Source organism: Stenella coeruleoalba, assembly GCF_951394435.1.
Source record: "Stenella coeruleoalba genome assembly, chromosome: X".
Taxonomy (NCBI): Eukaryota; Metazoa; Chordata; class Mammalia; order Artiodactyla; family Delphinidae; genus Stenella; species Stenella coeruleoalba.
The window spans coordinates 81,295,757-81,319,436 of record NC_137152.1 but is presented as its reverse complement, the minus strand read 5'-3'; the positions used below and the strand labels follow the sequence as shown (position 1 = coordinate 81,319,436).

Genomic DNA, 23,680 nt, shown 5'->3' with positions numbered 1-23,680 from the left:
CGATAGCCAGCCCCAGTGCAGGTGCGCCGCGGCGGGCCGGGCACTGCCTGAGAGGCTGTACCCTCACTGCACTCCGCGCCTTCGCCTCAAGCGCGGTCAGGACTCAGCAGCGCGTCGACCCGGCCGCTCAGACGCCGTCCGACCCGCAGCCCTGCGCCGCTGCGGCCAGTCGAGCCCGGCTAACTTTGAAGGGGGAAAACTGAGTAGCCGGGCTGGAGGGAGGGGGCTCGGGGCCGCGCGGCGCTCCCTCGGCCCCCCGGAGCCCCCGGGTCCCCCGCGAGCCCCCGCCCGGTCCGCCGCAACCTCAGCATTGGAGCCGGCGCGGGTGTCCCCCCCGCGCCGCCGGGCCGCCCTGGGCGAGACTCCTCCGGCGGCCTCCGGGGCCCCGGGGCGCGCGCAACAGGCGGCCCGAGTCGGCGGGAAGCTGGAGCGCCGGCGGCGTCGGCCTCGGAGGGGTGTGGAGAGGCGAGGCCAGGCAGAGCCCCGCGCAGCCATGGAGTCGCTCCTGCTGCCGGTGCTGCTGCTGTTGGCTGTACTGTGGACACAGGCGGCCGCCCTCATTAACCTCAAGTACTCGGTAGAAGAGGAGCAGCGCGCCGGGACGGTGATCGCCAACGTGGCCAAGGACGCGCGCGAGGCGGGCTTTGCACTGGACCCACGGCAGGCCTCTGCCTTTCGTGTGGTGTCCAACTCCGCTCCGCACCTGGTGGACATCAACCCCAGCTCGGGCCTGTTGGTCACCAAGCAGAAGATCGACCGTGACCTGTTGTGCCGCCAGAGCCCCAAGTGCATCATCTCGCTTGAGGTCATGTCCAGCTCAATGGAGATCTGCGTGATTAAGGTGGAGATCAAGGACCTGAATGACAACGCGCCCAGCTTCCCGGCGGCACAGATTGAGCTGGAGATCTCAGAGGCGGCCAGCCCTGGGACGCGCATCCCGCTGGACAGCGCCTATGACCCGGACTCGGGCAGCTTCGGCGTGCAGACGTACGAGCTCACGCCTAACGAGCTATTTGGCCTGGAGATCAAGACGCGCGGCGACGGCTCGCGCTTTGCAGAACTCGTGGTGGAGAAGAGTCTGGACCGGGAGACGCAGTCGCACTACAGCTTTCGCATCACTGCACTCGACGGCGGCGACCCGCCGCACCTGGGCACTGTTGGCCTCAGCATCAAGGTGACCGACTCCAATGACAACAACCCTGTGTTTGGCGAGTCCACCTATTTAGTGACCGTGCCAGAGAACTCACCTCCCAACACGCCTGTCATCCGTCTCAACGCCAGTGACCCAGACGAAGGCACCAATGGCCAGGTGGTCTACTCCTTCTATGGCTACGTCAACGACCGCACTCGAGAACTCTTCCAGATCGACCCGCACAGCGGCCTGGTCACGGTCACTGGTGCCCTAGACTATGAAGAGGGCCATGTGTACGAACTGGATGTGCAGGCCAAGGACCTGGGGCCCAACTCCATCCCGGCACACTGCAAGGTCACCGTCAGCGTTCTGGACACCAATGACAACCCGCCGGTCATCAACCTGCTGTCGGTCAACAGCGAGCTGGTGGAGGTGAGCGAGAGCGCCCCACCGGGCTACGTGATTGCACTGGTGCGGGTGTCTGATCGAGACTCCGGCCTCAATGGGCGCGTGCAGTGCCGTTTGCTGGGCAACGTGCCCTTTCGGCTGCAGGAGTATGAAAGCTTCTCCACTATCCTGGTGGACGGACGGCTGGACCGCGAGCAGCACGACCAGTACAATCTCACGATCCAGGCGCGCGACGGCGGCGTGCCCATGCTGCAGAGCTCCAAGTCCTTTACCGTGCGCATCACCGACGAGAACGACAACCACCCGCACTTCTCCAAGCCCTACTACCAGGTCATTGTGCAGGAGAACAACACTCCCGGTGCCTATCTGCTCTCTGTGTCGGCCCGAGACCCCGACCTGGGTCTCAATGGCAGTGTTTCCTACCAGATCGTGCCGTCGCAGGTGCGGGACATGCCTGTCTTCACCTATGTCTCCATCAACCCCAACTCGGGTGACATCTATGCGCTGCGATCCTTCAACCACGAGCAGACCAAGGCATTTGAATTCAAGGTGCTGGCCAAGGACGGCGGCCTGCCCTCGCTGCAGAGCAACTCCACTGTTCGGGTCATCATCCTCGACGTCAATGACAATACCCCAGTCATCACCGCCCCACCCCTGATCAACGGCACCGCTGAAGTCTACATACCCCGCAACTCGGGCATAGGCTACCTGGTGACCGTTGTCAAAGCAGACGACTACGATGAGGGCGAGAATGGCCGGGTCACCTATGACATGACAGAGGGCGACCGCGGCTTCTTTGAAATAGACCAGGTCAATGGCGAGGTCAGAACCACTCGCACCTTCAGCGAGAGCTCCAAAGCTTCCTACGAGCTTATTGTGGTGGCCCACGACCATGGCAAGACGTCTCTCTCCGCCTCTGCGCTCGTCCTAATCTACCTATCCCCTGCTCTCGACGCCCAAGAGTCGATGGGTTCGGTGAACTTGTCCTTGATTTTCATTATCGCCCTGGGCTCCATTGCTGGCATCCTCTTTGTCACTATGATCTTTGTGGCGATCAAGTGCAAGAGAGACAACAAAGAAATCCGGACCTACAACTGCAGGTAGAGCCAACTTTTCTTTCTTTCCTTCTTTGTCTTGGGTGAATAATGTGTATCTGTGTCTCTGTGTGAAAACCCCAGTGCTTTTGTTTCCTATTTAAATACATGCACCCTACTTACAGCGCTTCTTTTTGGAGGGAGGGGGGAGTTTATGTCAGCCCAAGTTGATCAATTCTTTTGAACTGACAGTTTTCTGGAAGACAATCATTTACTGTTCGAATGGATTCTGTCACATAATGATGATGAGCAGAATAGCAATTATCATTTTAAAATTTGCACAGCTGTCTCCATGAAGTTATGGCAGAATAAAATTAATATGAGAGAGAAAGAAAGATTGATTGATTTTTAGCAGAACCTTGAAGTACCACAACTTGATTTGGGGGCTGTAGTGTTTTGGGGACAGGTACTGAAAGGAAAGGGAGTACTGGCAGCTGCCCTGTCCTGTTGTAGAGAGAACCTCTGAAGAAAGCCTGTGAGTGGGAGTCTAAGGCAGGAAACAAAGTTGGGGGAAGAGAGAACAGAAGTGTGTGGGGAAGCAGGCGATTAGAGTTTTTTAGTGTGTTCTTGGCTTATTTTGTATCCAGTCCCCAAACATCTGGCTATGTGAAGTGAAATTCTACTAGTCATCTATATGTTTTCAAATATCTGGTTATTGGGTAGAGACCAAACATCCCAATGAGGAACAGGACTTTTGCATCCAGATGTTTCACTAAAAGTAGCAATCTTCTGGAGTTGATGGTTCTTTCCTCTAATGTGGAACTCTGCTGTGGCCCTAAGAGCTGGTCCTTACCAGTGGATGTCACTATGGGCTGTGGTGTTACAGTTTCCCTTGAAATGTGTGCAGAATATGTGTGTGGTATGCCTGAGAGAGAGGGAGGTGGGGGAAGGAGGGAGGGAGGGAGGGAGATAGAGAGAGAGAGAGAGAGGGAGGGAGGGGGAATAGAAATGTGGAAACTGAAATGACACGTAGTAATTTTTTTAGAAAAAGATTTCCTGATAAGCACTTTGGAGGGTCTTACTGAAGCCCTTCCTTACAATATCCAATTTAGGATAATACATGTAATTTTTTTTCAGCAGTGTCTCATTGAAACGGTTGAAAAAAAAAGTTGTTTCTTTAGTTTGCTGAAAATGAATGATGCTGCTATTTCCAACCAAGGTGTGTGTGTGCTTTCAACACACCTACACATCCAGTGTGTCTTTTGTGCCATCTGTGCTTGCATGTTAATCAGTCAAAATATGTTCCTGTAGGTCCAATTTGTATTTGACATCAACTGAAATGCACACTTCTGTGAATCAGAGCCCCCTGAATATGTAACAGCCATGCAATTATTGTTTCCCTTTTACTATTCTCTGCGTTACACAAGTTAGTAGACAAATGCTAACCACACATGAATATCAATCAGGTGCCATAAAAGAGCAGCTGCAATGCCTCATAAATGCTTTAATCCTGTTGCTAGTGAAATGGCCATGACTTTTCTTTCCTTCAGCTCCGAGTCATTTCAGATGGGAGAAATGGAAATTAATATTACTCTTACCTTTGAAACCTGTGACTGCCAGTGGCATTTTTTATAGGAGAAAAATGAGGAGTCTATAAAATTTTATTTATATGGAGATAATGATAGAGGGGACTCTTAAGCCATTTCCTCAGCATAAAGTAAATGCATAAGACCCTTTCCTTGATGAAAAGAAATCAGGTTGAAATAAAGATATTGAAGGCTTTGCCACCTCTTGGTGATGTATGACTCAAAGTGAGAGCTCTTTCTGAGAGCTTGCCAGGGAGATCATTAAACAGAGAGGAGAGCATTTGAAATGAAAAGAAAAAAAAAAACAAAAAAAGTGAATCTCAGTGCTCTTCAACTTCACTCATATGTGTATTTTGTAAAGAGCTCTGTTTCCTGCGCTGGTTTGGGATTAATGAAGTACAGTTTAATTAAATAATTGCTCGATACAGAAAGGGCTGTGCAATGAATGCCTCAGCTGAATAATTGGACGGGGCATTGCCAAACTTACCCATCGTGGGTAAACAAAATGATTAGAACTTCTCATTGATTCTAAACGATTAGAAAAGAAAATCAACCCCAGTCCTGGGGTCTTTGGGATTTTATCTGCTCCCAAGCCCCAATAGCATCAGCTTGCCCTCACTGCAAGTCTGCCTGAGCACAGAGAGAAAGGGTGAGGGGAAGGCAACTGCTCAGCTCTAGGAAGATCCCTGGGACATAGCAAGAATGTGCCTCTGGAGATAGGCAATCTCCTGGTCTGATCACTTTTTAGAAACCTAAAGTTTAAGAGCTTGTCTTTCCGTGTATTAAGCAGAGGTTTCTTGTTCTCAGCCTCTGCAGAGCCTCTTCCTGAAATGCATTCATTTATGATACTTGCGAGATGATCTGCACTTGCTGTTTGAATTGGGCTCCCTTTTTGTATTCAGACAATTAGCTTTGTCGAGGGAGAATACAGGCACAGTCTTTCCCTTGTAAAGATCAACCTGTATTATTTATTAACCCTATTGTTTTGCTGATTATTGCTCAGAAATGGAATTTCCAGACAATAAGCTGAATCATTGTGTGCAAAGTAATAAATGACTTTGAGAATCTGGCTACATTTAAATGTATTTCTTTTGACAAGTCTCTTAATGCTTGGTGTCTTTGGTGCGCGTTGCTGGGTCTGTGTCAGTGTTAATTAAATTGAGCTCTTTATGTTCCAGCACAGCTGCTTGTAGGTACACCTGAATGGAGAGGGATGCTGAATGCACTAACCTTTAAATTCCTTTGCAGTAATTGTTTAACCATCATTTGTCTCCTCGGCTGTTTTAAAAAAGGACAAAACAGCAAGTGTCTGCATTGCATCTTGGTTTCTCCCATTAGCAAGGAGCAAGACAAAAAGGCTGAGGAGAAAGTGAGCCTAAGGGGAAAGAGGTAAAAAGTCTTTTCCCCTCGTTCAAATGGGTTTGGCTATCAGATTTCCTGAGGAGAGGTGGGGGGTGGGGTGGGGAGTAGAAGGGAGCAGGGCTAGGGCAGTGGGAACGAGGGTGTGGAGGAGAGGAGCTGAGAATTTGTCAAAGGACAGGGTCTGATTTGCTCCCGTTCAAAATCGATCAGTTCAATCACCAAGGAACCTGATTGAGGGTGTTCGTCACATGGCAATTGCTTGGAGGAACTGGAAAGGGGATTAGTTTTTATTTCTTTCTATCTCCTCTTCTGTTAAATTAGAACTAGCTTCTTATTTCACCCAGGAGTTCCTTTGGCTTCCAGAAAAGCTCCCGATTTGAGCATTTTCATGCTTTCTCTCCCATAGGCTCAACTTTCCCCGTCCCCACACCCTTGTTAAATGGTCACTCACAATGAGGAATTCCAAATCTAAAGTATAGAAACTTTGGGGAGGGGTAGTGGGAGGTTACTATGTTTAATATAAAAACTTTACAGCCCTCAGCTTGGTTTCACACGTAGAAAGCACAGGGAGAAACCTGATGATGTAATGCACCAGAATAAGAAGCTGGAGCGGAGATGGGGTGCAACCCTCTGGGGTGCTTAATGTTTATTAATCGATGCGTGGTTTGGGAGGGCGTTAGCGATACATGCTGCCTTTTCTGTCACATAGAATCGCTGAGTACTCCTATGGGCATCAAAAGAAATCAAGCAAGAAGAAAAAAATCAATAAGAATGACATCCGCCTGGTACCCCGGGATGTGGAGGAGACAGACAAGATGAACGTTGTCAGTTGCTCCTCCCTGACCTCGTCCCTCAACTATTTCGACTACCACCAGCAGACCCTTCCTCTGGGCTGCCGCCGCTCTGAGAGCACTTTCTTGAATGTGGAGAACCAGAATACCCGCAATACCAGCGCCAACCACATCTACCATCACTCTTTCAACAGCCAGGGCCCCCAGCAACCAGACCTGATCATCAACGGTGTGCCTCTGCCCGAGGTGAGTGCAGCTAAGCGGCTCTGTGAGGTCCTCCGAGGCCTCTTTCCCATGCTGCTCGCTGGACCCCATCAGCCTCTATGGTGGCACATTCCCTGGCAGGGGTGGGAGAACTTCTCTGCCTAAGCCCATTTCCAAAGTCAGGGTTTACTACCAGTGCTTCTTGGGGCAGAGGGTAACCCAACATATTGAGCCTTTGTAGGGGTGGATGTTGGGAGTAGGAGCTCAAGGTCTGAGCCTTTGAAATACCTATATGGTATTTTGGCGTAATATGAATTGTACCACCTGTTGCAAATACAGTACGCTTGCCAGCCTGTTGTACCAGTACAACAGTTAAAGTGGCTAGGAATCAACAAGTAGTCTTAAAGATAGATGAGCCCTAGAATGCTCGGGGGCCAGTTTCCTAGTGTGAGAGTGATTCAGCCTTCTGAAGCCCCCTTTTGCTTTTTCTTTGGTCATATACGTGCTTTGCTGAGAATATGGATGGGCCGGTTAAAGGGAGGCAAACAAAAATATAAAAAAGCCACATTGCTGTTTCTTAATAGTTCTTATGGTGACATTTGACAAATGACGAGGTTGAAACTGTCACTAATAATGAAAATTTCAGGAATTAACTATGTATTTGAGTTAGCTCTGTTTCTCTTTACCAGGAATGAATGTTTTCAAATGGAAGCATTTTTTTTTTTTAGACACTACGTGGTCCGGTGTTTGCTGTCTATTGAAATTTTTCAGGGTAGTAGGGTAGTAACATGGATGATGGTAGGTTGGTGGCTGGGTGGAAGGCTATAAATAACAGCTCTTAAGTTAATTTCATTTTTCCTTGAATTGCTTAAGTCCCTCTTTGGTTGGAAATTTAATGCACTGGGAGGCATATGCCCTCTTCCAGGCCACTAATGAAAGGAATACTACATACTTGGAGAGTACTTCACAACCTTTGTCTTCTTTGATCCTTACAGTCAGGTATCTTAATAGGTTGCCTTCAGTAGATGATGAAAGGAGGTCCAGAGATGCTAAGGGACTTGTTCAGACTCACTGGGCAGGGATATCAAGAGAGAGAGAGAGGAAGGACTAGGTTGCAGGGCTCTATAACTCTGGCGAGTGCTGTTTCAGTGACACTTCCCTGCCTCAGAAATAATTCAGCCTAACATACCTGGGCTGGGATGCATATAAAATGGCCTGATAGTATTTATATCAATTTCATAGGGCAAAGGGTTTTAGGATCACTTTTATCGACTGCTCCTCCTAGTTCCTGAAAAATATTTCTCATCAGAATTAATGGGGCCAAAAAGCAGTGCTTTTCCTTAGAAACTGATGATTTTCTTCTAGCAACAGAGACACCAATATTGTCAATCTATAAGTAAGGATTTATTGAAAATCCAGTATTATGCTAGGTAGGCTCCGTTATAATTATGAATGTCAGTGGATACTACTAGGGACTAGACCATAGACTTTCTGGAGGACTACTCATGGACCACCAAGAGTTCAACAACGGAGAGGGAGAGGTAGTGCTATGTAGTGGAATCAGATAGACCATGATTTTGAATCTGGGGGACATGTCTTGCTATGGTATCCCTCTGAATCTCTGTTTCCTCATCTACAAAATGGGTACATCTGTCATGCAAGGTTGGTCCAAGGAATAATATGGCATTATGTAATGTAAGGAGACTGACACATAGGTACCCCCTGAATCGTAGGTCTCTTCACCAGACAATAATTGAAGAGTGACTATTGTAATGGCCTGCATACCTGAGTGTAACTCCCTAGGCACTTATAACCAAAGAGGAATTTAGGCTGGTTCTGTATAGAGAAGATCTACAAAGTGGTGCGGTTACCGTATTCATACTGGACTTTTAAATAATGGAGGTAAAAAATGCCAAGGTTTTGGGTTAGCTGACTGCTGCTGCCAGTGGAGATGGACAAAAGAATTGAATCCTGAGGGCTTGGTGACTATGCAATCAATTCAAAGTAGTAGAGAAACATAAGCCCTGGTGTCTATGGGATGCTTTGAGGGGGCAAGAGATATATGACTATATCTGCATGGTTTACTTGAGATCTTGGTGTTCTTTCTGAGATTCTCCTGTGGACAAAATTAAACAAAGTATTGCTTCAGTTATTTAGAAAAGCCATTGAAAGTCTGAATTCTGATCCTATCTCTGACTCACAAAGCAAGATACTCTCTTATTTAACAAAGTCATGCAGACCTAGCGTCTAGGGCTAGTCAGGGCCAAGACAGCATATATTAGGTATGGTGAGGTTGTGTATTTCTAACATGCAGTCCCGGAGAGTTCAACTGACAAACCCATTCAGAAGGAGAGAGACCCACTCACAGCAGAGCATGAATCAGGCCATTTAAACCTGCATCTGTCACAAAGTCCTGCATGGAGAAAATGACACTTCTTTTCTTCCCATACCAGAGGCCCTTGAACATGGACTAGGTAGAATACTTAGGTACAGTGAAATCTGTAGAGGTGTAGGGATGATTGATTCATACATTCAACTAATATTTGTTGTGTGTCTATTCTTTGTAAGGTTCTGTTGTAGGCTCTGGTGTTAGAGAAATGAAAAAGATGTCCTCTGATCTCAAAGAATGCACATTCTAGTGAGGGAGATAAGCAAATAGGTGATTTGCGGTATGGAGTGATAGATGCTACTATCAGGTACAATGGGATAGTCTCCATTACTAGGATAATAATATCATAATGTATTTCCTACCTTTTCTTTATATTTTTCCTAATTAATTAATTGATCCATCTAAGAAACCAACAATTGTTAAGCAATTATAGCACAGAGTGTTAAGTGCTACCATGTGATACATATAAGATTCTGTGGAAATTTCTGTATTAAATCTTATTATGTCATGTACATTTTTCTCTATATTATTTCATTAAACCATTTTTTATTCATTAACTCAACCCAGGAGCATTTATTGCACACTTAGAACATGCCAGACACTGTATAACTTGCCAAGGATACAAAAATAAAACACTTGATCCTTGACCCCAGGGAGCTTACGGGGAGACAGACAAGTAAATAGGTCATTTCAGTTCAGGAGAACATGTCTTTACTGAGCACATATTACATTCTTACTCACCAGACTGGGACCAAAGGTCACTACGCATTAGGTTCCTTTGCTGGGCTACCTTGTGGACAAACTCACTCCCTTCATTAGCTGCAGCGTCGGTTACAGGGCTTACTGGCAATGGCATTACAGAGGAGTGAGAATTGCTTCCCTCACAGCGCTGCATCACACTTTAAAGTTTATCACCATGGCATTAAATCAAATCACTAAACATTGTTTGAGTGTCCACTGTGTGCTCAACTGTGTGGCAGGTACCATGGGGATCCCAAATAAATATAAGATGTAGCATCTGCCTTCAGAGTTCATAGTTTGGTTGGGGAGCTAAGATCACCCACATGATTTCCCTGTAAGCAACACAAAAGGGTTTCTAACCTCCAGTCACTTTGCAGCCTGCTTAGTACTCTCCTGCTACTCCTTCCCTGGCAGCGCAGCCATCATTTATATGTAGATTTACTGTTGAGCTCTCAAGTTTGGTGCTGATGTGAGGGTAACTTTTGCATCAGTGTGCAGACCTAGCCACATTTGAATATTGTTGGCTCTAGAAACTGAAGGGAACGTGACTTTAAAGGCAGTTAGGTAGGAAAAGGCAAAGGGAATGGAGCACTGAAACATTCAATATTAAAAAACTCAAATTAAAAAATGCCTCACCAAAGAGACTGGATGTTTGGCCATTTCACCCCTCCTGAAGGCAGGAAGAGGTCCCACCCAAGTCTCTATTAATTACCAGCAGAAGAAATGAGTTGCATTGGAACTCAGCCTTTAGAATTATGGAGACCATCTTGCCTGGAATTCTTTTTTTGTTTGTTTTTTTTTTGCGGTACGCGGGCCTCTCACTGTTGTGGCCTCTCCCATTGTGGAGCACAGGCTCCGGACGCGCGGGCTCAGTGGCCATGGCTCACGGGCCTAGCCGCTCCGCGGCACGTGGGATCTTCCCAGACCAGGGCACGAACCCGTGTCCCCTGCATCGGCAGGTGGACTCTCAACCACTGCGCCACTAGGGAAACCCTTGCCTGGAATTCTTTGTCTTCATTTACCTGTCCTCTGATGTTGGTCAGGAGGTCAGCTGTGTGGATTTTGTGGTTTTGTACACAAATTTGATGAGGGAACGTGGAGGATGCTTTTGCTGTTTACAGAAGACTTTTGTAGGATTAGTGATGTCAAGTATCACTTAAATATTTTAAATTGAAGGTGAGATTTGCATTCTTTGGCATCCTGGTTTATTTAGTCCATAGATTTAGTGTATATGTAAGTGAATGTGTGTGTGTGTGTGCACATGCATATGGGTGTATGGGGTGGGGGGATAGTGAAGAGAGGGGAAAGGAGGTTGAAAAAATAGATAATGGAGAAGAAAGTAAGTAGTTTTGCCAGTTTGCTAAGATTTTTCTAAACTTAGTCCAGTTTTTTTTATTATTATTATTTTTTCGATACACGGGCCTCTCACTGTTGTGGCCTCTCCCATTGCGGAGCGCAGGCTCCGGACGCGCAGGCTCAGCGGCCATGGCTCACGGGTCCAGCCGCTCCGCGGCATGTGGGATCTTCCCGGACCGGGGCACGAACCCATGTCCCCTGCATGGGCAGGCGGACTCTCTATCACTGCGCCACCAGGGAAGCCCTAGTCCAGTTTTTTTAGAGCCTCCTCAGTACGGCAAATAATTTTTCTTCCAATCTTATGGAATGGTGGCATGCCTTCTGGGTGTCTCTGTATGCTACAAAGTATTACTACTTTGTACATCAGCATTCCTGCATTACCCTTTTTGTCACCCAGGCCATGGTCATTGTTGAAGGAAGAAAATGAAACTCATTTCTTCTGCTGGTAATGGAGACTTGGGTGGGACCTCTTCCTGCCTTCAGGAGGGGTGAAATGGCCAAACATCCAGTCTCTTTGGTGAGATATTTTTAATTTGAGTTTTTAAATATTGAATGTTTCAGAGCTGACAATTCTAAGAGAGTGATAGTGGGCAAGAGCTTCCAGAATTCTAGTCATAGGGTGCATAGGGATTTAATTTTGGTTTCAGACTCCATCTTGAGCTCTCTCTTTTTATTTTTCCTTCTTTCACTAGCAAACTGTAACATCTTTGATATAAGACATCCTCAGGGTGTGTGCGTGGTCTGCTATGGTCACTCACGGAGCAGTTTCATAAGTAGCAGCGCGGTAGCAGTGGATGAGTTTGCAGGACAAGGATGTATGTGGCAGACCAAATTGAATGCTTCCAATTATCCTACTGAAAGTCTCAGTGCGTGCTATCTTAGTGCAAATAATGAAACTAAAGCATCAGTTAGGCTTTGAAGAAAAATAAGAAAGAAATAGCATGCTTTGGTCCCTAAAAAGAGTTTTAAAAGTTGGGGATTTGCAGTGATCTGAGTGAAACTCTGAGCTAAGGAGCTAGAAAAGCAGCCACAAACCTATCAGGTGTCAGGTTCAGAAGTCACTAGAAAATTAATAGGTACAATGAGGCTGGTTAGGATAGCAAGGTAATGACACAAATCACCCCCTCCAATTAAAACAAACCAACAAACGCTTCAGGAAGCAATTTTATTGTAATTTCCTTGTTTTGACAGGGTCTTGGAACCATCTGAGTCTTATCCCTAAGGGTCAAAAGTACCCCTCAGGCTTCAGAGGGAAGCAATGCAAAACAGTGCAGCCCACATATTTTCAAGGCTCACTCCAGTTTTCTTAAAAATCAAAGGCTCCACTTTTACTGAGAGACAGTCTAGGGCCACCCATTGCCTACATTGCATCTTATTGGCCCGTTTCACATCTAGTCTAAGCAGTGCGTTTCCCATGGGGATCCGCTTGCAAGATGTGTTCCAGAATAAACTGTTCCTCTGTCATCTCCATGCAACTGCTGCAGAACTGAGTTAGTTTACATTAGTATTTGCTAATTTATTATTATCATTCCTTATTGGCAATTAACTGGTTACCTTAGAGATCACCTCTCTCCCCATACACCACTAAAGTTGAGCTCAGCCAGAGAGCTTGCTAATGATCCTGAGATTTCTCTCCCTAGGGAACTGGAGGCAGGACATTTTCCATAGAGGATTCTGAGCCTTTGGAATTCCTCTTATCAGAGGACCACTTGCTTTGGGTCCCAGTCACCCTACCTGGTTTTTCTCTGTCAGTCAGATTTATAAAGTGGGAGGAGCTGCAGACCTCTCCTCCCCTAACCTTGCCCTAGTCTTTGCTGTGGCTTTGGTATACCATGCCCTGAGGCTGAAGCAGTAGGGTTGGGGGATTTCTTGCTCGGAATTGGAAGACTGAAAGAGGATGAAGTCACCTCCTGGCAAAGCTGGAGTCTTTCAATTATGGTGCTGCGGTGGATCTGAGGCGTCTGCTTGGAGTTTGAGATGTTGACCCCTCTGCATGTGTATCTCAGCTTCTAGGGCTTAGGGGAGGCCAAGCTTGGCTGGATCAAGTGTCTCAGATGTGGGTAAATGAAGCCATTTGTACAAAAGGCCTGTGTATAAGAGGCGGGAGGCTGGCTCTGGAGCAGCCATTTTCCCCCACTGAGAGGAGGCTTGATTTCTTGATGTGTGACTGGCTGGCCTTTAATGTGAGCCTCATTTACTTCGAACAATTGATAGGCTTGAAGTGAAAAGTCCCAGAGGATCAGTTGTTTGTAGAGGGAAATGCTCTTCAAGTTACATTTCCTCTTCGGCTGTTGTGTAGTTAGGAGTGGTTTTTGTGTGGGCTGCATAGTGAGGGTCACTCTGCTTCCAGTGGGTGTACCCAGGCTGCTAGTGCCTTCGTATGTCCCCCCAGAAAACCAGGAGGAAAGTACTGCAGCCTGAAACTGGATAACAGCTCTGCCAGCTCTAGGAACTTGGGGTCCCATGAGGAAATCTCATTTGCCATCATTCAGCAGCATTCAGGATACTGGTTAGGACCACACTGCGCCACAGCACTCCTGGAAGAGGTGTCAGAAGGGACCAGTATTTCTACTCTATAATCATGAAAATGGAGTTGCAGAGAAGGCAGATGAGTTGCCCAGGCACACATCATTTGGGGCCAAACTGGGTCCCTTTGGATCGATAGCAGTTCCTCTGTTGCAGTTTCCAAGTGCTTTCTGTCACGTAACAGAAAACTTGACTGGATTCCACAAGAAGACCTGTGGCTATACATTTGGCCCTTAGTTGTGTTCCTGAAAAGTTGTGCAGCAGGAAGTGTTTGTTTTGTAAATTAGACCCCCTGTTAACCACAGTAGTGGCATTCCGTATAGAAACACTGTGGCGGATTCCTTCATAAAGGAAAGAACCCTTGTGTAATGTGAGTAATCAACTCCTTACCGATTTCCTTTGTAAATCTGGATTTTTCACATATCTTGTTTGCTTAAAGTGCAATTCCTCACATTGGCAAGATTTACAAAGCCTTTGAAAGGTGGGCCAATTCATTATTCCCTTGACTTCTCACTGTTTAGCCTTCCTGGTTGAATCTCACTTAATTACAAAATGTAATTATGTAATATCTAAAATACATGGTGTCCAGAGAAGACAGATAATATCTCCCAGATTTAACAAATGTTAACATTTCATATTTGCTCCAGATTTAAAAAAATTAAAGGTTACAGCTATCCTCTTCCCATTCTATTCCTCTCCCTCTATCCATTCTTTGTAAGTCTGTAGCTGGAAGAACAGCAACCCATCAGGAATGTTTTTGGTGCATTTTGTCTTAGCCTCATGAGCTTGCTTCTGAAAGAGATGGCTCTCATTTTGCAGCCCCAGGTCCTAAAAGCTCCCCAAGTTAATATGGGTCTCCTGGATTGAGTAGAGCCTGGGAATTACTTTGGAAAATGAAAACGCTCTCTTAAGCTTGCTTTCAATTCAGCCTTTGGTAGTATATAAAGATGTTAAAAAAATTTCAGCCTTTGGTAGTATATAAAGATGTTAAAAAAATTTCAGCCTTTGGGGAGGGAGAAAATTACTTTTTGGAAAGAAAATAAGTGAGAGTGAGAGTTAGACAGATTGACAGACAGACAGGTGTCAGGGGCAGCTATCTTGAGTTTTAAGCAGACCATTTGGGATTGAAGCAGGCAAGAAGCTTGGTGTGAAGCCTGCATTCTCCTTGAGCTCAGTGTACATGGACTAGCACTGGGGCTTCTCCATGTCAGATGCTTAAGCACTGCCTTGATGTGCATAGTCTTCGGATGCTCCATTAAGTCTCCGAATGCCAGGGTGGCCAGTTTTCAGCTTCTCCCACCGGGCCCCATCTGGCCACTGTTCTGTGGCAAGCTGCTCTCCCTCACTGCCACCAGCACTGGTTTTGGCAGTCTCTGCTTTCTGGATTATTTTTGCTTGTAAATTTGATTTCCAGAGCATGAAGGGCACTTCATCTCAGATTGTGTAGTTTGCTCTTCTGAACAAAATGGATTCCCTGTGTAAGCTGGTGGGAAGATAAGTTCAATACAAAGGCCAGACTCTCCCTTTAGGGGAGTGTGTGTGTGTGTGTGTGTGCGTGTGCGTGTGTGTGTGTGAGAGAGAGAGAGAGAGGGAGAGAGAGAGAGGACATATCTACTTGTCTCACCCACTTATTCTGCCTCTGAGGTGATGGAGCCTTTATGAGCTGGCCTGATTGTATACATATCTATGAGCTTAGCTTCTCAGAGCTCCCCTCCCCACTGTGACACTCTGCTGGTTATCTCCCTGAGGAATGCTTATAAACCTCATCACAGCAGGGTGTGATCCCCCAAATGTGAGGCCAGGGCACCCCAATTTGATATAGCCCAGGGACAGATATCCTGGGGACTATTTTTAATTGAGAGCTCTGAGTAGGAAGCAGTCAAATAAACATTGCTGTGCATACAACCTAGCTTAAGAAAACCTTACAGGGAATCTCAGTTCCTTGGAAATGATTTTCTGAGTCTCAGTTTCTCTTTCTGTCTTTTTTGGGCATAATTCTGTTTAAAGTCTTCCTCTTTAATTCACTTGGCTCAAGGAAATCTGGTTTGGGCTGCCTATGTGTATAGGTACTTTGCTATAAAACCATATCTTTTCTGAGTGAGATGTATGAGTAGGGAGACTAGATCAGACTGCATTCATAGGGATTGACTTAACCTTTAAGCAACTTTTTTTTTTATAACTAAAGATGCCTGTAATCTAGCATTCATATTTGAAGCTTGACATGCTTGAGGGATACAGGGCTCTGGAAATGCAGGGACAAGCAGAGGCATCTGGCTGTAGGTAATGTTGAATGACTTGTTGGAAGACTGATTCCCTTCTCTGTGCTGCCAGGCACAGAGGCCATGGTGAGGACACAGGCATGCTGCCCTCAGAAGACTGTCACTGACTCTGATCTTGCCATCCTGGTCATTTCTTTAATTAGTGCATTTCTGTTTTCTCAAGTATGGACTTTCAAGTGATGGAGTATGCTAATGGCAACATTTGTTCCTAAGACCTTAGGGGAGAGAACAGGATGGCATTAGTATTAAATAATGTCCTTTTCATAGTGAGATTTTGCCTGATTTTTAATTGCAAAACAATTTATGATAGTTATGACTCTTTAGAAACAAATCTCAAATGCTATATATGAAACACCAATTTTCTGTGTGGCTTGTGAGCCTGCTAATGGGATGTGTGTCCTTACATCTCTAGGCCACTCTTTCTAATTTTGCCTCTACTGGTAATTCTTTAGAAACAGAAAAAGGTGTGTGCTTTGTTGCAGCAAGAAACACAATAAGGAAATGCCTGAAATGGAAAGAAAGTTAAACTGCTTTTGCACGAACTCTATGTAGGGGCCTGATAGAGCAAAATCTTATAAAACTGGTAAAGCTTGGTGTTTGTACATCTGATCATCTAGCACTCTCAAGAAGTGATCATGGAAGGTGGAGAGAAACTGAACTGCAAGGGTTCATCCGGAACTGCAAAGGTTTGTGGCTGTGCATGGTGTCATATTTGGAGTCAAATATGTGTGTGACACTTGCAATACCTTGTTTTCCTCACCCTTTGAGCCTAGAAAGCTCCATTGGGACAGTTATCCCTAATGTGTGTGTCACCCCTAGTCACTGTATTCCCAAAGATAATCTAGAAATCTATAATTCTGGGATAGGGGAGGAGGAGGTCACTAGCAAAACAGGTGAAACAGAATTAAAAACCTCATAAAAGAAGAGCTTTAATTTATTGAAATCTATTATTACTTAGGAAAGCAGACTCCAAGACATTGAGAATTCTGAAAAATCCAAACAGATGCCAAACGGCACCAATCCTGGAACAAACATATAAGGAGACTGGGTCAGGGGATCTCCAAGTTCTTTTGCAGTTCTGAGTATAATTTGAATTTTGCAGTATTGGTTTGAAGGGTTTCATATAACTGCATTAAGGTTTGAGTCTATGATGACAATGGCTGCTACAATGGCTACCACAATGGTGGTATTGAGACTAAGGAACTTAGCTATGACAGGTGACACAATAGATACGGCCCTTTAGCTTTTACATGAGGGCAAGATATTCTGTGTCTAATGTGAGTTGTATGTACGTCAAAAGTCAGTAGCCTCCCTATTCAAATGGGTCTCCTTGTCCAATGTGAGTTCTGTCATAAAGGCAGCAATGACCTGGCTTCAGTTGGTCTGTACTTGCTCTAGGGATGAGTAGGAGATACACTTCTCTTGCCTGGCCAGCTAGACCTTTCAGAAGAACACAAATTCACTTAAGTATAAATTATGTTGATTATCATGCTACCGAAAAATTCACAGGGCTGTAAGTCACCAAGACCTCCTTTTTAAGTTAGGTATTCTTGAGAACTGTTTTGTATATCATGATAAATTATCTAACCTTTCATACTTTTGAAGGCCAACATTATGGAAATAAGCAGCTTTTTATTCCATTCTAAGGTCAGTCTAACTAAATTATGCAACTTCTAATGCAATTGCTTGAAGCTTCAACTTTGAAAGTTTTCTCATTTTAATACCTTGCAACAGAGATAAATATTTTTTAGCTACTATTCATGCTTAACAATATATTTCCGTGATTGTCCATTTTTTTGGTAGCATTTGTTGGCATGAGAGGCAGTTCACCATGGCTTTGCTTATTTTGCTGTTTGCTATAGATAATCAGCAAAGAGCCAGAATTCAAAAAAAACATGTATTTTTGTTTTTGCTGTTATTTTTAAATTTCAGGCCATAGGAGGCTAACTGAGCCCTACAGAATCAATATATAGGGGGCACTTGGGGTTTTCCTTGAGAATCAAAAATGAGGTAGATTTTCTTTTAAAGTAGATTTGATTCCAGAATTATTAAACTCAATGCATGTTGGAGGCTGGCGGATTGCATTTAGCAGGATTTGGGGCACTCTCTGTAACAAAGCAATCTACTTCTTTCAGAGAGTTAACTGCTATTTCAGGGGAAGGAGAGGTCAGTAGGGGAGCTTTTGGGAAGCTCTGTTTTACTTTTAAGCCCCCTAAAGAATATTTTTCAGGGGCTCCTTGAAGGCAGGGCCAATTCTGTGCAATTCCTTGTGTACAGTGTCAGGTGTTATTGTGTTTTGTTACTCGTGAGTTATATAGTTTCTGTGGTGGTTATTGTGCCCTGATCTTAAAGGGTATTCATTTACTCTAGGTAAAGCCTGGCCCTCTATGTGGATTACTTCCAGACTTTAGTGAATGGACTTCCTGTTTAATTAGTTAGACTTTTTTTCAAAAAGATATTTTGGTTTGAAAATATTCACCCATTCGTCCATCCACCAAATATTTGTAGATCATTCTTTATTGACCAGCCAGTACTCAGCTCTGAGGGACATAGAGCAAGTATAAGCAGTGCCTACCCTCATAGCTTATATTGTCATTGAGGAGACAAACTGAGAAGTTAAACATTTTAAAAAGTCAATGGGGAAACTAAGGATTATTCACTAAGTGGTGACATGTAATTGATTAACAATTAAAAAAAGTTTTAATTTCCCACTATATGTCAAAATAAATTCCACATGGCTTAAAGAGTTAAAACTTTAAGATGAAAATTCAAATAATACAATTATTAAAAGAAAACAAATAAATATCCATCTAACCTTGAAACTGAATAGGACTTCAGAAGCGTAAAAGCAGTGTAAATGAATGCAAAGAAAAATACCAGCAGCTCTGGCTAAGTAAAATTTAGAAATGTCTGTATGTCCCAAAATATCAAAAGCTAAATAAAAAATAAACTATAAGCCAGGAAATATTTTCAATTTATATAGCAAAGAACCTATATTTATTATTTCTACAAATATTTATAGAGTGCTTACTGTGTGCTTATCACTATTCAAAGTGCTGGGGATGCAACAGTGAACAAAACAAAGTCTCTGTCCCCATTGAGTTTATATTTTTATGGGTACAAATAATAAACAAATAAATATATAATATGTTAGGTGGTGATATGTAGAAAAATAAGGAATGGTAAAGGGCACATGCTCTGCCAGGAATGAAGGTTCTCTGGGAGGTCAGGGAAGACATCTTGGATAAGGGGACATTTAAGCAATGCCCTTCAAATATAAAGAGCTCTTACAAATCAATAAGACAAATACTACAATATAAAATTTATGGGACTTCCCTGGTGGTGCAGTGGTTAAGAATCTGCCTGCCAATGCAGGGGACACGGGTTTGAGCCCTGGTCTGGGAAGATCCCACATGCTGCAGAGCAGTGAAGCCCGTGCGCCACAACTACTGAGCCTGCGCTCTAGAGCCTGTGAGGCACAACTACTGAACCCACGTGCCACAACTACTGAAGCCCATGTGCCTAGAGCCTGTGCTCTGCAACAGGAGAAGCCACCTCAATGAGAAGCCAGTGCACTGCAACGAAGAGTAGCCCCCACTTGCTGCAACTAGAGAAAGACTGTGTGCAGCAACAAAGACCCAACACAGCCAAAAATAAATAAATTAATTAATTAAAAAATTATGCAAAGGACACAAATAGGTAATTCATAAAGAAGCTGTACAAATGACCAGTATATGAAAATATTTCAATCTTAATAACCAAATAATAACAATGGAATGCCATTATTAACTTTTAATTATGGACACTATATATACTTATTAAAAAGTCAAGCAGTACAGGAGTGTACAAAATAGAATTGAAGTCTTCACAACTCTCTTCTCACCCATCCATTACCTCAGGGGAACCACAGACAATAATTTGATGTGCAAGATGTCATTTTTTACTTATCAAATTAGGAAAGATTAAAAAAAATATACCGAGCATTGGCAAGAGTGTGGTTATCATACGTGGAGTATAATTGATAGAACTGAAATTAATATAATCTTTCTTGGGGTGCAATTTGTCGATATTTAAATGTCCTTGAGGGCTTCCCTGGTGGTGCAGTGGTTGAGAGTCCGCCTGCCGATGCAGGGGACACGGGTTCGTGCCCCAGTCCGAGAAGATCCCACATGCTGTGGAGCAGCTAGGCCCGTGAGCCATGGCTGCTGAGCCTGCACGTCCGGAGCCTGTGCTCCGCAACGGGAGAGGCTACAACAGTGAGAGGCCCGCGTACCAAAAAAAAAAAAAAATGTCCTTGAATATGTAGTGTTTCTTCTTCTGGAAGTTATCCTAAGGAAATAACTTTAGATTTGCTTAGAAATTTATGTTCAAGGGTGTCAATCTCAGCATAGATTATAGAAATAAAATATAGGAAATATCCTAAATATCATCAATATGTGAATGACTAAATATATCATGGTACATATATTGCTAGAATTCTATGAAACCATTAATATAATATTTTGAGGAATATTTAGTGACACAGGAAAATGCTCATGTTTTACATTAATTGAAAAAAATAAGTAAACAAAACAGCATGTATAGATTGATTCCAGTTGTTTAAAATACATATGCAGAGAAAATACACTGGAAGGTAAATTACCAAAGTGTTAATAGTTATCTCAAGTTCAGGAAATCAGGTGATTTTTACTTTTTATACTTTTTAAATATACTTTTCTAATTTCCCTATTTTTCTACATTGAACATGTATTATCTTTGACATCGGAAAGCAGTTACTTTAAAAAGTTAACTACTATATTATACAGTAACTATTAAGGAACAAAGAGGTGGCATAAACAGGATTGTAAGTTATTATGAGGAGGGACAGATCAATTATTCTTTTCAATTTCATTTTTCAGTCAGATTATACCTTCTGAATTTTTCTTCTTATTTTTCCTTTTTTGGAGGTCTCTCTCAGATGATAACAGGTATGAAGGTTTATATTTAAAAATAACCCTTTTCTTTACAGTTTACATTTTAAGTGTGAGAAATAATGTTATGAAAAATATATTTTCCTCCTTCATTCTTCTTACCCATATGTATACTCTTGCAAAAGTAGATTTATTTCACCAGTGTTAGACATCTGGTTCACAAAATTTATTTTTAGAATGAGGGATTTTGAAATAGTAACATTTAACTTTAATCCATACAGATTTTTAATACTATAAAAATGGTGTAGACTTTTTCTAAGGGCCAGTTTTCACAAAATATATTTTTCAGTGCCCTCTTCAGGACCAAATAGCCAATTCAAAGGAGAACTTTTTTATACTCCTCAGTATTTGATTTCATGTTTGGGTTTGTTGGCTCTAAGACATAGGATAGCCCTGACAATTTGAAACAATAAAAATGAGGGAGTTGATGAGTTGGTGGTCACTGAGATACTCAAAATTTCAAATTTCAGCCTTGACTAAATGCACTGTTTTTTCCCCCCAAAATTGAATGAGTTCAATCCTTTTAAAGAAATGCTCATTTATTTGATTGCCTCCCCATCTAGTAGCCTAACTTAAACAGCATAAATACTACAAAACCCAGTATCCATTGGGACACCTTTTAAATGATGGCTGTGTAAACTTCTCACATACTAAGTACTGCACTTAGTATGTAAAATGACTATTCAGTGGCCCTGTGTAGATAGCAGAACTATTTAGATATTGTAAAGAAAATTCTCATTACAAACAAACAGATGCTCACCCCACCACCCGCCACCATAGCTAATAGATGAGAATGTCATCTGTACAATGTCACCCTGATTGTAGATGAAGTGTTTGCCAGCTATGGGAAAACATCTGTGGCCTAATTCTGTAGTCTGTCCCTTGGATAAATGGAGACTATGGACTTCAGTAGAACTGTATTTCTTATATGTGCAGTCATTTAACTAGATGAGTTTCTATTCAAATTGTGTTTTTCATGTTATAACATGGAGTATTTGATAGAAATAAATAGCTGTTTCTTTTTTTTTAATAGCTGTTTCTTTTTTGTGAGTGTGGTCACAGGAGGAAGGGCAATTAAAGGAAACACCATTACCTTCCTCTCAGCCCTCCTCTTTTCTATCTTAGATCTTTAATGAAAAAGTCCTCATTTAAAGAAATATTGAGAATGCTTGAAACGATTATGAGGCAACTTAAAAAAGATTCACATTTTTCCTTCATATGGCTTGAAGATGAGGTTGTTTGGATTAGAAAAGAATTCCCAGGAAATTAAAATATTTAATTGAAAGAAGTTAATGTGATAAAGCAGAGTGTTCTACCTGAAAAAATAAAATGTAATACTATGTAAATTCGTATCACCACTAGAGTGTAAATCTCCAGAAGGTGATAAGAAGATTGAAAGCAAGGAATTTTGTTTACTGAATTCTGATCCTATTGGCGGTTGCCTATCTGTGGGGGTTTGGTACTGGCTCTGAAGAAGGCCCTACTAAACACATGCTGCTGCCTAGTATGTGTGTGAAGTTCTGATTCTGAACTTGCCTATGGGCCATGGATAGGTCTAAAGACCTTGAAGTTCTCCCTACCCTCCACTTTCTACACTGTTGTTGCCTAGGGCCCAAGAACAGAATTGATTAGACTTTGTGGCTGAGAAGTTCTTGTTTACTAGTGCAATTATGAGGGAGATTGAGCCATGTAGGGAGATATAGGCACACAAAAGCCCCCTGCCACAAATGGTAATCTCACAGGTTAGTATCTTTAAAGACACATCTGTTAATGTCCTGAGTGAATGTAGAATACTAGCTGACTTTAACTTGACAATTATTAAGAAACCTGTTGCTCTCTGGGGGAAAAGTAGTCTGGGGCCACAGGGCTTGTGGTACCTTTGTTCCCTGACGAAGGATCAAACCCATGCCCCCTGCAGTGGAGGCGCAGAGTCCCAACCACTGGACTGCCAGGGAATTCCCCCAGTGTCTTTTTTATTATTGTTCTTATTGGTTACTCATTACAAAATCAATTCATTTTCATTGTGAAAACAATGGAAAATAACAGAAATATTTGAGGAAGTTGGAAAATCATCCATAATTCTACCACTCAGGGGCAACCACCATTAACTTTCTCTTCAGTGCCTGACACAAAATAAATGCTCAATAAAAGTTAGTGAATTAATGAAAAAACTTCCACGGTTTTACTGTTTTAAAATTGGAATCACTTTAGTTGCGATCATTCTGTTTCTTTTCCCATCTTTACATTATATCATAAGAGTTTTTTTCTATATCAGTAGAAAATATTTATAAGCAAGATTTTTTTAGTGGTTGAATTGTATTCTTTTCTATAGATAGGATTTATTTTACTCAAATAACTTTTAATGTGGATCTTTTAAGTTATTTAAATTTTTGTCATATTATAAATAGCACTGTAATAGATATCTTTATGTATAAATCTCCTTGTTATCTCTGATTGTTTCCTTAGAATAAATTCCCTAGAGGTGAAATTGTTTTATCTGAAGGCTTATATATTTTTAAGACTTTTGATATATATATTTCTCCCAGAAAAGTACCAATGTACAGTCCCACCAACAGTGTATAAGAACCCATTTCACTGTACTCACAAAGCATTATTATAAAATATCATCACCAATCTGATGAAACCATAGGGAACCAGACAGTCTCATACATTGTTGTTGGGTGTATAAATTGGTACCAATCCCATGGAGGACAATTTGACAGCATTCTTCAAACTTGCAAATGATATATTTTGACCCAGCAATTATGTTTTTAGGGTATTCATCCTATAGATATGCTTGACCATGTGCAAAATTATGTAAATACAAGATTATTCGTTAATGTATTATTCGATATAGCAAAAATTAAAACAATATGTATGTCAAGCAATATAACCCTTTCAA

General features: G+C 43.0%; 1 protein-coding gene across 3 annotated transcripts in view; it reads left to right on the top strand.

Moving 5' to 3' along the window:
• The first annotated feature begins 470 nt into the window (after nt 1-470).
• Nucleotides 471-23,680, top strand: part of PCDH19 (protocadherin 19) — a 108,245-nt gene continuing 85,035 nt past the window's right edge. For 2 of the 3 annotated variants that reach the window (XM_079911374.1, XM_079911373.1), the window contains exons 1-2: nt 471-2,640; nt 6,232-6,559. In XM_079911374.1, coding sequence (XP_079767500.1) covers nt 494-2,640; nt 6,232-6,559 — 2,475 coding nt within the window. In that variant the 5' untranslated portion in view covers nt 471-493. Of the gene's footprint in view, nt 2,641-5,408; nt 5,550-6,231; nt 6,560-23,680 lie in introns of all 3 variants that reach the window. The other variant, XM_079911372.1, reaches the window with a different exon arrangement.